Below are 12,629 nucleotides of genomic sequence, written 5' to 3' on the forward strand. Positions count from 1 at the left end.
AAAATTGGGTAGTATTAGTGCTGTCCCCGTAGGCCCAGTGCAGACTGGTGTCCTCAAACCTGGCATGGTGGTCATCTTTGCTTGAATCACTACAGTTGTAGTAAAGCTTGTTGAAATGTGTGCACCATGAAGCTCTCTCTGGTGCTCATGTGGGCTTTAGTGTCAAGACCATATTTATAAAAGATGCTTGCCATGGCACTATGGCTGCTGATAGCAAAAATAACCCACCAGTGCAAGCAGCTGGCTTCGCAATGCAGATTATTATCTTTAGTCATCCAGGCCAAATTAGTGCTGGCTGTACACCTGTGCTGAATTGTTACACAGTTCACATTGCTTACAAGTTTGCTGAGCCAAAGGAGAAGATTGATTGGTCTTCTGGGAGGAAACTGAAAGCGGACTCTGAATTCTTGAAATCTGTTGATGCTGCCATAGTTGATATAGTTCCTGGCAGGCCTGTGTGTGTTGAGAGCTTCTCTGACTGTCCTTCTCGGGTCATTTGGTTCTTTGTGACATAAGACAGTTGCTGTGGGTGTAATCAAAGCAGTGGACAAGAAGGCTGCTGGAGTTGGCAAGGTCACCAAGTCCACCCAGGAAGTTAAATGAATATTATTCCTAATACTGGCCACCTTGTCTTAATTAGTAGTGGAAGAGTAATCTCAGAGCTGTTTGCCTCCGATGGCCATTTTAAGTTTAAGAAACTGTTTAACGATAGTAATGCATTGTAAACTCTTGAAAGAACCTTTTGTGGATCATTTGGTGTGTGTTGGGGCGGGGGGTGGCAATTTTAAGGTAATTTAGCTTTTAAATCAGTACTTTTAATGGAAACAACTTGGCCAGAAATCTGTCACAGAATTTTGTGACCCATTAAACAAAGTTTAATGAGAAGGGGAAAAAAAGCCGGGGCTGGAGGGCGGTGGGGAATTGGTTACAGTCTCAAAGTTATTTTCTGTCACTTTAAAGATTTTCTTATTGTATGATATATATTCATTTATGATATATTGTATGCATAAATCTCATGGCAGTCTGTTTTTAAAAGTAATCTTTATTTTCTTTTTTCTTTTATATTCACAAGTAGTCTTTTTTTTTTTTTCAGGTGTGAATTCTTAGGTTTGTTGGGTTTGTCACCATGTTGGGTTTTCTCAGTTTTTGATCATTGTTAGTTGTGTTCTCATCTGCTGCGTTCAGTCTGCAGCAAAAGAGAAATAGCCAGCCACCTGGTGTCTGTCCTAGCCTCACAGTGGTAGGGTAGTTTTGTGATCACCGTTTTGGTTTCCAGTTTGCCCCTGCCTAATGACATATGTCTCACAGCCCATCGTCCTCTTTCTTATATCTGTTCTATAGGTTTAATGTGGGTATAGGAGAATTGTTAGTCTGCCATTATGAATCGTTTAGTCTGTATCACTTAATCAGAAAAAAACTTTTTCTAAGCTAATTTATCAGTAAGTGAATTTTAGCATTTCACAAACCTGTGATTTAACCTAAATATTTAATATTAATGATTTACTATTAAAATACTTGAACTGGAACTATAGTCCACTTATGTGATTATCTTAAATATGAATGTATTTTTTAATAATTAAAAAATATATAACTTCTACAGGAAAAAGCATGCTCTTTGATCACATTTTAAATAAATAAAATTTAATTTACTTTTTTCCAGAATCATGCTCATGAGCATTTCCTGGATCTTGGAGAATCCAAACGGCAGCAGACAAATCAACACAATTATCGTACAAGATCTGCATTGGAAGAGACTCCTAGACCTTCAGAAGAGATGGAAAATGGCACTAGTTCTTCAGATGTAAGATCTCAGCACATTCATAAATTTGTTATCAGTTTTACTTGTTTTTTTTAATATGACTTTCATTCTTTGTATTCATTGATGTATTATAGATGTAGCTCAAAAATGATGTTTTCTAGGTCTTACAATGATAATGATAGCTTCCATTTACTGAAGACTTATTATATATGTTCCAAGCATGGCACACATATTCATAATACCAAATCCACAAAACAAATGCATATGAATGAATTATTCCTATTTTATGTATGAGGTGTCTGAAGTTCAGAGATGTTTAGATTACCTATGTACCTAATTATTAAATGGTAGAGCGGGAGTTAAACCCAAGTCCCTTTCTTTACACTAAAGCCAACCTTTTAAACTAATACCATGTAGCTCTAGTCTGTAATTATAATAACTAATTAAGAGACATTTGGCAATTTTGGTTAGCTTTTTAGCTCTGTACTAGTGTATGACTTTCTTAATTTAATCTTTTAAATTTTCCTTATGCCTAATTATTTCTATAAATATCATTGTCCCTACTAAACTATATATTCTTTCAACAAAGGCAACCAATTTACGATCATAAATTAATCTTAAGTATTTACAACATTTCCCTTACCCTCTCCACCTTCCCAATCATCCCTCCCCCAGTTAGGTCAAAGACTCTATGATCCTATTGACTACTGTATGTTTATGAAGCAATGTTAGACATATACGGGAATTCTCTGAGTATATTCTACTTTGTAGACATGGCAGTAAAACTCAAACTGTGAGAGTATGCTAACCACAGTTGAGAAGTTAATCTCCATTGGCTTCAGGTCCTAGTATGGCCAGGTCAAAATGATAATGTCCAATCTAGTAAAATGACCAAATATACTAATAACATAATTTTGACACATGACAGTTTAGATATACACATAAAATATATGTGAGCTAGTTATTTGCCTTTATAAAATATTTCCTTATTTTTGAAAGATTTAGTATGATTGTTTTAGTAATATGTTTCTATAAAATATTCTAAATATGATTCAGCTTATTAGAAACATATTTTCACATATATCTGTTACATAGGAAAAAGTTAACTAATCCTTCATTTGTCTTCAAAACTAATTTGCTTATACTTTAACATTCATTCAGAGCAACTGAATAAATTTCTAGAGGAATACATTGAGAACAGAATATTGTGTATGGTACAATATATTAATGGAAAGAATCCTGTTTTTTTTTTAGTTCAAATATTTTGTACTTCTCTATAGTACTTAATTTTCTACTAAGTATATAGAAGTACATTTCTTTTCTCTCCCTTTAAAGAAGTAATATGTATAGTAATGATGGGAATAATCGGATCATTTGTTTATTTTTTCAGTTATATTGAGCAGAGATTAAATTTACTGTTGGATTTGATCTTTTCATATTTGCTTAGTTCTCAAAACATTGTGGAATAGTTGTATAATACATATTCTTCATTATTAAGACATCAAAAAGAAAAAATTCTTCCCCAAATAGGCTATTTTATTGAATTAGTAAAGGAATACATCCCATTAATCATCTTGGAAAATTCTGTGAATATGCCCAGCAAGTGATAATACTGAACCATTCTTGTGGAGAGGAGTCTAAGCTTTGGAGTAGCTTAGTTGCTTATTAATTATGCTGCCTAGGGTAAATTGCTTAACCTTTTTAAACTTTAATTTCTTTAAATAACTGCTCCCTATCACCAGCAATGTTTTGTCTAGGTCAAATGGGATAATGTATACAACATGCTTTGAATAATTTCTGAAATACTAATAAAAGCTTAATTAACGTGAGCTGTTATTTTTACTGAAGCATAAAGTTTTATTTGAGCAAGGGAGAAATTGTGTAAGATTTTGTGACCCTGAAAAACAATTTTTATAAAGAAAATGGCTTCTCTGGAATATCCTACGTTGAGCAGAGTATATTTACTGAAGAGAAAGTGTTTGGGTATTTTTTAATCCTCTACTATTTGTATAGAATAATATCAGAGTGTAACAGTAAGATATAAATTCCTAATTTAAGCTTCTCATAACATCTGTAGAAAAACCTTAAGTTTTTAAAATGGGCCAAAAAGTAAAATTGATTCCCATTGTTATCTATAGAATTTAACATCCAATCGCAAAGATATATTGAGGCTTAAAAAACAATAACAAACAAAATGTTAATCACCTGAGAGATTGCTCTGAATCCATTATTAATAGGTATTATTTTGTTGGCTATGTTTAATAATTTTGTTGGATAAAAATATAAGACCTGTGTTTTATAGCTAATTAAAATCAGGTTTTAATGGTTGTAAATATACTATATGATTGGTACTATTAAATATCACTGATATTTTTTTTAATTGTTATGTAATAAGAACATAGAACAAATGAGATTAAAAAAAGTTTTTGACATTTAAGTTGCTTTAAAATATGCTACTTCCCATTATGTCTGTATCTATATAATCACATATGCATAACCATTTAGCCAGGGATACATAAAGCAAGTATTTGTTAGGTATATTTCCTTCGAGCTACCTCCCCCATTTTAGCCTGCATTTTTAAAAAATCGTTAGTTAACATATAGTGTAATAACATCAGGAGTAGAACTGAGCGACTGATTCTTTGTATAATCATAGAATGTTAATGTAAAATTACACAAAAAAATATATATTAAATATTTCTTAGGAAGGGGAAGTTGTTGCTGTCAGTGGTGGAACGTCTGAAGAGGATGAGAGAGCATGGCACAGTGATGGCAGTTCTAGGTAATTCATCGGATTTTATTTCTACACGTGTAATATAAAATCTTTACAAACCTGAAGGTTCGTTTTTATCAGCAACACATTTCAAATTTTCTTTGGGTTTAAAGTTATTTTTGGCGGCACGTGGGTGGCTTGGTTGGTTAATTGTCCAACTCTTGATATTAACTCAGGTCATGACCTCACTGTTGTAAGATCGAGCCTTACCCGTGTCAGGCTGCAGGCTGAGTATGGAGCCTGCGTAGGATCCTTTCTCTCCCTCTCTCTCTGCGCCCGCCCCCCCCCCAAATAAATAAATTAACTTAAAAAAAATAAAGTTGGTTCTTCTTTGGCGGTCTTTTTGTAGTCCAAAAGTTAGGAGATTTTCTTTCTGATATGTTTATCTTAGCAGAAAAAAATTTTGGTCATTGCAACTAAATGTGCAAAATGATGCTTTTAATTTGTCCTCTTAGTTGATCTTTTATATTCTGAATCCTATTATTTGTAATAGTGAACTACAAATTAGTTTCATTACTGGTTTTGAGAAATACTTAAGCATTGAAGTAATGAGATCTTGTAGAATTGTCTATTTTCATACAGTATAATTTGTTGAATGATAATTATTTCTTCCAGCAATGAGAAGTGAGGATTCCTTTATTTCCTTATAATGGTGATCTACGTTGTTATAGGGCTGATCTTTGCTGACCTTATAAGGTCTTAGTACCAAGAAAGTAGCTTTTGATTATATTTAGCTCCTTACACTTATCCCTGTCAGCAGTAGCTCTTAAAATTGCCAAGGAAACGAAGAGGTGGAGGTTATCAGAATTCCTTATATCAGTGTTAGAATCAAGGGCTTTCTTATTCCTACAACATTGATTCCTAGTGATGATATGCATGTACCCGTGGTTGTGTCTGGGAGATTTCTATATTTGAAACAGGGCAATAAAAGAAAAACTCACTTTCTTTTGGCTCAGCAATGGAAAATAGAGTATCTCAAATCATGAGACAGCATAGAAGTTCATATATTGAGAAAGTAGTAGTGGCTTCAGCAGTTAGGGGCAGTTGTAAAGACCACGGGTTCTGCAGTTTGTAGTCAGATCTGTGCTGGCATCAGATTTTCTGTGAGTGCCAAGTGCTCTGGAGAGTAGCAGCTGTGAGTATTTGGCAGGTGCCATTTTTAGTGACCATGGGCTGGAGTTAGTATAAATAAATGCTCATAAGTTGAGGACAGCTTATTCTTGGATAGATGTTTGCTCTGCAGATGCATTCCCATGCATCCAGTATAGAATCTGAAAATATTTTTTAAACCAAGTTCTTTAATATTGTTTTCAGATTAAAACGAAGTCATGAAATCATACTAGAATGCACCTTAATTATTTGATTCTTATCTGTAATGATTATTCTTAGGGAGATATAGGTAGATGTCTGTTAGGGATTTTGGGGACAGGGGTTAGAAGTGGTGGTAGTAGAATAAAACTCCAGACAAATCTGTCCTTTCCATGTTAATCTTTTTAGAGAAGTAAGGTTATACATCATCACTAAATATAGGAAAACTATTGATTTTAACATAGTGTAACTTAGATTTCTTTAAGGCATTTATAGTTTTAAAATTGTAAAAAATCAAGTAGTATTCTCATGTACTAAAATTAGAACAGAAGATAATATAACTGCATTCTTTATTTTGCACCAACATCAGTTCAATAAAATTTGAGTCTTTTGAAGGTACACTGAAAAGAAATGGCAAACATGCTTAGTAGTGATACATAAAACACTAAGGCATGTAGTTTTCAGAATCATGGCATTCTTTGAAGCATAAGCTATGTCTAAGGTATATGTAGATGTTGAGTAAAAGTTGCAAGCACAACCTTCCTAATAGGCTGGAACACTTGGGACAAACCCCACCTCACCCCCATTTAATATCCAGCTATCATGAAGGCACCAGTGCTCTACCATCAAAATACCTATGATGAAGAGTTCCCTGCTCCTCTCAAATAAGTAATCCCTATGCTTCCTCCTCCTTAATGTTGGTATCTCTGCGGCATCCAAGATTACCTGCCGTTGCTAGAATTGCTCCTTATTTTTGTATTCCCCACAATATTTTGCCCCAGAATGCAGCACTCTTCAGAAATTATTTTTTTAAGTCTATTTATTTATTTTGAGAGAGGGGGAGAGAGAGAATCCCAAGCAAGCACACTCCCCACCTATAGTGAGGAGCCAACACAGGGCTCAAACTCACAAACTGTGAGATCATGACCTGAGCTGAGATCATGAGTTGAACACTCTTCTGACAGAGCCACCCAGGTGCCCCAGAAATTAATATTTTTGTTAAAATCATAGGAGGCACTTAAATTCATGTTTCAATTAAAGCTATAGCCTTATTTATCTTAAAGTTTTTGAGATACTTAAGTTAAGCTGACAGAATTTTAAGAAACTGTTTAGAACATGAGTTGAAAGGGAAGTGTTTTTAGTTTATTTGTTACTCTGTCATTGTGATCTCTTTATATTTATAAAATAGTCTTACGGTATATCTTCTGTTTGTATTTTTTAATCCCTTTTGCCTTTTAGTGACTACTCTAGTGATTATTCTGACTGGACAGCAGATGCAGGAATTAATCTGCAGCCACCAAAGAAAATTCCTAAGCATAAAACCAAGAAAGCAGAAAGCAGTTCAGATGAAGAAGAAGAATCTGAAAAACAGAAGCAAAAACAGATTAAAAAGGAAAGGAAAAAAGTAAATGAAGAAAAAGATGGACAAATATCACCAAAGAAAAAGAAACCCAAAGAAAGAAAACAAAAGGTTTTTTTGTTTTTTTTAATATAAATTGTTTTCTATGAAAACAAAGCACACTTTTTAAAAGTGCTGCTGATAAACATAAATGCTGTTGAGGCATACCAGCAAGTAGTATTGGAAAAAACTCAGAAGTATACAGTAGCAAAATATAGTATGCCAAACGTATTTAATTTTCTCAAGTTTTAAATTAGCATGTGCGAGTATTTACTTATAGAATTACCATATTCTCAATATTGAGCATTTAATCTTAGGAGCAGATTTTTTTTTTGGTAATCTCTTGGGATTTATTGATTTGTGTATATAAAAAAAGTTTAAAAACATATAGTTTTATGAGTCTTTTAATTTCCTTTGCTTTTTGACCATCCTTATTGATTGTTAATTGCTGAAAATAACCAGCAAGCATAGAGCACACATGACTTGGAATAATAATGGCAGAACTTGTCATAGTTGACTACAAGGCAAATATGAATCTAAAATAGGATACTACAGTTATTAACAAGCTTTCATTAATTTATAGAGAAGATGAGCCATAATTAGATGATCCTTAGGTCAGTAGCAGTATTGACTTGATTACTTCATCTTTAGTCTGGGTAATTTGAGACAAATCAGAACGTAAGAGATAAATGTTGTGGAAATAAAAACTGTCAGCTCTTATGGAAATGGAATTCTTTTAAGAAAAATAAGAGCTGTTTAACTTTTGCTCTAAAGTAAATGAAATACAAGGGAGATGTTTTCTATTCCCCAAAAGACTATAAGTAGAAAGTATATTTGGTTAAATAAACACAAGGAAGATTTTTTTTAACCTCTTTCATTTTTAGAATTAAATATAAGTTGTTAATTATAGGATTAAATACTAGGGAGGCTGTCTTTATCTCCAGAGAGCTTTGAAAATTTTAAGAATACTTCTGTTTTTAATGTTTATTTTATCTGTATCATCTGAACTCTTGTTTCAGCTTTATAATTATTTATTAATTTGGATTCCACAGCCTACTATTCTTATTACTTACTTTGCTTTTGTCTGGGGATGATTTACCAAAGAGAGTATCACACATATATGTGCTCAGTTTTCTCTTGTGTGTCTCTTGTGTGTCAGTGATGATAAATGTAGGCTGACCCATTATTTTATGTGGTACACAGACTGGTTGAAGAAAACTGATTTAGCCTTCTATCTGACTAATAAACATTTTTTTTCTTATCTCAAGACAGTTTTGATTAACTTTTGAGGTTTACAGTGTTAAGTCACTGTGAGAACGTAATTTTTTTGTCTCAAGAGTGCAGTTTACCTGACTCACCTGGTTCCTTTTGATTGATAATTGTGTGTAAACTAACACCTTGGGCTTTTTCATGCAATGCCACATTTAGATCCACTGTTGCTGTTTGGCATATTTTAACTTCACAATTTTTATTGAAGTATTACAACAGGATCTGTGTGCCACTGAATTTATGTGGGACAGACTTTAAATATCATGAGGTAAGGATATTATAGACTGTTCCCTTCAATTTGGTTTTTGTACACATGGTTTGGTATTAGTCTACCAATGGATCTAACAATAGAATTGTTCTTATTCTTTAGTCTCTTTGTTATTCCAAATAAACACAATAATATTTCCCTTCTTACGCATAGGGTCATAAAGTTGGAAAGTTACAGATTCATTAAGTAATATTTACTGCAAGTATGAACAGATGAAGACATTTTCCATATGACTAATTGTATTCAAATTAATTAAGAGCCAGTAAGGCAGATAAAGAAAATGGTTATTAATAGAATTCTCCAGAGATGCAGTAAAGTCATCTCAGATGTATCTGATATATGTCCATTATATTGTTAGGAACTCTGGAAACCAGATTAATAAATTTTTATTGAAGGCTTACGGTTTATAAAGCAATACAGTGGATAAAAAGAAGTGTAAGACATAGTACTTATCTGAAAACAATGTGTGATTAACAAGTTGCTTTAATCCCCCAAGATAAAAATAGAATATCACATTGTCTAATATGTTTAATTACCAGATTAATTTTAAAGATGATAGCTCGAATCAAATAAGGACATCTTTTCTTAGAGTTTCAGGTTAAGGCTTCCAGAAATAAGATGTGAGGTAGACTTAGAAGAATTTCCATGAATACAAAGGAAAGATCTCAATTACCTGTATCTCCAAAATGAACAAAAATTCAAATGATGAGGCTGGAAATTTTGAGGAATATTCAGTGCATTTTATTTCCTAAGTGGTTTTAAGTACTAAGTGATAGAAACCTACTTTAAAAATTCTAGGTTTCCCAAGAATTATTGAGGAATAAGATGTATCATCGTAATGATTCTTGGCTGTGCCATACCAAAGTCTTACAGTTATAAATATTATTCCTATTTAATAGCCAACTTAACCTGGTTTCATGTAAGTGTTGTTCACTATTTCAGTCAATATAGGTATTTTCCTTACAGGGAGAAATATTTTTCTGCTATAATTAATAGCCCATATTGAGGCTGGAATTAACAATTTTCAGACTTTTCCTACCTTTTTTTTTCTTTTTATTAATAAGTCCAAGGAAACCTTTTTCACACATACTTTAACTCAAAACCTCAATGTATAAAACTGAAATCTGTGGCTCTAATTTTTTTTTTCTTTTTCAAGTTTTTATTTAAATTCTAGTTAGTTAACATATAGTTATGGTTTCAGGAGCAGAATTTAGTGGTTTAGTGATTTATCACTTATTTTAACACCCAGGGTGCTTATCACAACAAATGCCCTCCTTAATACTTGTTACCCATTGAGCCCATGCCCCACTCACCTCCCCTCCAGCAACCCTCAGTTTGTTCTCAATAGTTCAGTCTCTAATGGTTTGCTTCCCTCTCTTTCTTTTCATTCTTCCCTTCCCTATGTTCATCTGTTTTGTTTCTTAAATTCCACATGAGTGAAATCATATGGTATTTGTCCTTCTGTATTTCACTTAACATAGTACATTCTCGCTCCATCCATGTCGTTGCAAATGGCAAGATTTCATTCTTTTTGGTGGCTAATACTCCATTTTATATATACACCACATCTTCTTTATCTGTTCATCAGTCAGTGGACACTTGGGCTCTTTCCATAGTTTGGCTATTATTGATAATACTGCTATAAACATTGGGGTGCATGGGCCTCTGAGTATTTTTGTATCCTTTGGATAAATATCCAGTAATGCAATTGCTGGGTCATAGGGTAGTTCTGTTTTTAACTTTTGAGGAGCTTTCGTAGTCTTTTTCAGAGTGATGCACCAGTTGTTCACCTCCTTTTGTTCTGAATGTTGTCTGTAGGTTTTAGTTTATCTGGTTCTTTTTTTGTGGTGATTTGGATAACTATACTGCCATTGCTGCCGTCTTCCCAGAATAAGGTTTTTAAAAGCTGAATATATATTTTTGTTCAAAGATATCTTCCTCCTTTTATTTAACTACGTTTATAGTTATTTCAAAGGGCAGATTGAGAGATGAATGCTTTTCTGATAATATTACTTTATAATGTTCTAACTTTTAGAGATTGGCTGTAGGAGAACTCACGGAAAATGGTTTGACATTAGAAGAATGGTTACCTTCAACATGGATTACAGATACTCTTCCCCGAAGATGTCCATTTGTGCCACAGATGGGAGATGAGGTACTTTAAAATTTTTAAAAACAATCTTATCTTTAAGCCTTTTTTTTTTTTTTTTATAGCTCTTGAAACAGAACTGTAGAAAACTGTAGCAGTCTCATGAAGTATCTCATTTTTGGATGCTTGTAAGCTTTGTATGGAAGAACTAATTAGGAGGAAAGCTCCAATCTTTTTTGAGGCCACTTGCCACTTTAAATATTGCAATAGCAAAAACTAAATATTGTAAGAGAATGGGAATTTTATTAACATTTTAAAAACTCGTATTGTTTTTAACAAGAGGATTCTATTGCCAGTTTTCTTTTCCTTTCTAAAAATATTTTTTTTTCTTAGCTTAAGGCTTAAATATATAGCATGTTAAAGGAAAAATGCAATTCAGCATTTTATTTCTATTTAATTTTATTTCATAAGTTTTCATTTAAATACAATGTTTATAATTTATTTATTAGATCTTTTAAAATATTTATTGTCTTAGGATAAGGAATATTTCATTTTTTAAAAAATGTGATTGGCCATCATTTTGGACTATGCACTTATGAATTTGAAATGAAAATGTAAGATCTTAGATCAAAATTTCTCACTCCAGGGTTCATGTGTTCTTATTTTATGCATAGATGTTCAGAAGCAGAGTCATCTGGTATCCAGTAGATTAGCAGTAATAAATTAGGAAGTACAATATGAGCTTCTTTAGCAGACCACACTAATGAGCAGTAGAAAGTGGCAAGTGACAGTGGACAGTAAAAAGAAAAAAGAAAAAACAAGGGGCGCCTGGGTGGCTTAGTCGGTTAAGCGTCTGACTTCAGCCCAGGTCATGATCTCGTGATTTATGAGTTGGAGCCCCCCCCACCCCCCACTCCCGCACTGGGCTCTGTGCTGACAGCTTGAAGCCTGGAGCCTGCTTCGGATTCTGTCTCTCTCTCTCTCTGCCCCTCCCCCACTCAGGCTCTGTCTCTGTCTCTCAAAAATAAATAAACATTAAAAAAAAGAAAACATATAATGCAAGAGTAACTCTAAAGAGCAGTCCAAAAAAACTCATTTAGAGACCCTACTAAAGAAGACATGAAGTGCACAGAACATTCCCGTAATGGTGATAGGTCCTAACAGATCCTTGAGCATCAAGAAGATGCTTGGTTAAATTATATTTATTATTTCCAGTAAATTATATTCACTATTACTAGAAAGTGTGTAAATCCTTGTTAAATAATTTTCTTTCAATATGTTAAACTTGTCTTTTTGATCATTGATGCTTAAACAGGTAAGTTCTCATTATTCAGCAAGCACTATTCCTTCATATGAAATTTCAAACAACTGGAGCAAAAGTACGTAGAATAATGGATATCCCAAAATGTTACTAAGAACTCAGTAACATCTTTAAAATTTTAAGCAGCATTTCTTAACAAGCTCTATTATTTTTTTTTGTAGTGGGAAGAATAGGTGGTGTCAGACTACTATGTCAAGTACCAGTTTACAAGATGGTAGTCAAGTGTCAAATTTGACCTTCATAAAATTGGAACAAATATATGCCTTGTTCTCTTTTTAACAATAAAATATATTTATATAAATACATTTTTCATGTTAAAGTTTTCTGCATATGTATATACCACTTGCTACCAAAATAAGTGAATAATAAACTGATGGTGACTCCTACTTACAATTTACTTTGTTATATAACATAGGTCAACTTACTTTGAATCCAAAAATAAA

The 12,629-nt window shown here is 33.1% G+C and overlaps 1 protein-coding gene across 4 annotated transcripts in view; it reads left to right on the top strand.

Moving 5' to 3' along the window:
* PHIP (pleckstrin homology domain interacting protein) overlaps positions 1-12,629 on the top strand; it is a 149,766-nt gene that overhangs the window by 90,672 nt on the left and 46,465 nt on the right. For 3 of the 4 annotated variants that reach the window (XM_047101820.1, XM_047101817.1, XM_047101816.1), the window contains exons 21-25: positions 1,661-1,801; positions 4,465-4,541; positions 7,080-7,311; positions 8,717-8,776; positions 10,812-10,931. In XM_047101820.1, coding sequence (XP_046957776.1) covers positions 1,661-1,801; positions 4,465-4,541; positions 7,080-7,311; positions 8,717-8,776; positions 10,812-10,931 — 630 coding nt within the window. The remainder of the gene's footprint in view (positions 1-1,660; positions 1,802-4,464; positions 4,542-7,079; positions 7,312-8,716; positions 8,777-10,811; positions 10,932-12,629) is intronic. The other variant, XM_047101819.1, reaches the window with a different exon arrangement.

This window comes from Lynx rufus, unplaced genomic scaffold, assembly GCF_022079265.1.
Source record: "Lynx rufus isolate CCGP_SWC_20201006 ecotype Redwood Valley unplaced genomic scaffold, mLynRuf1.p SCAF_6, whole genome shotgun sequence".
Classification (NCBI taxonomy): Eukaryota; Metazoa; Chordata; class Mammalia; order Carnivora; family Felidae; genus Lynx; species Lynx rufus.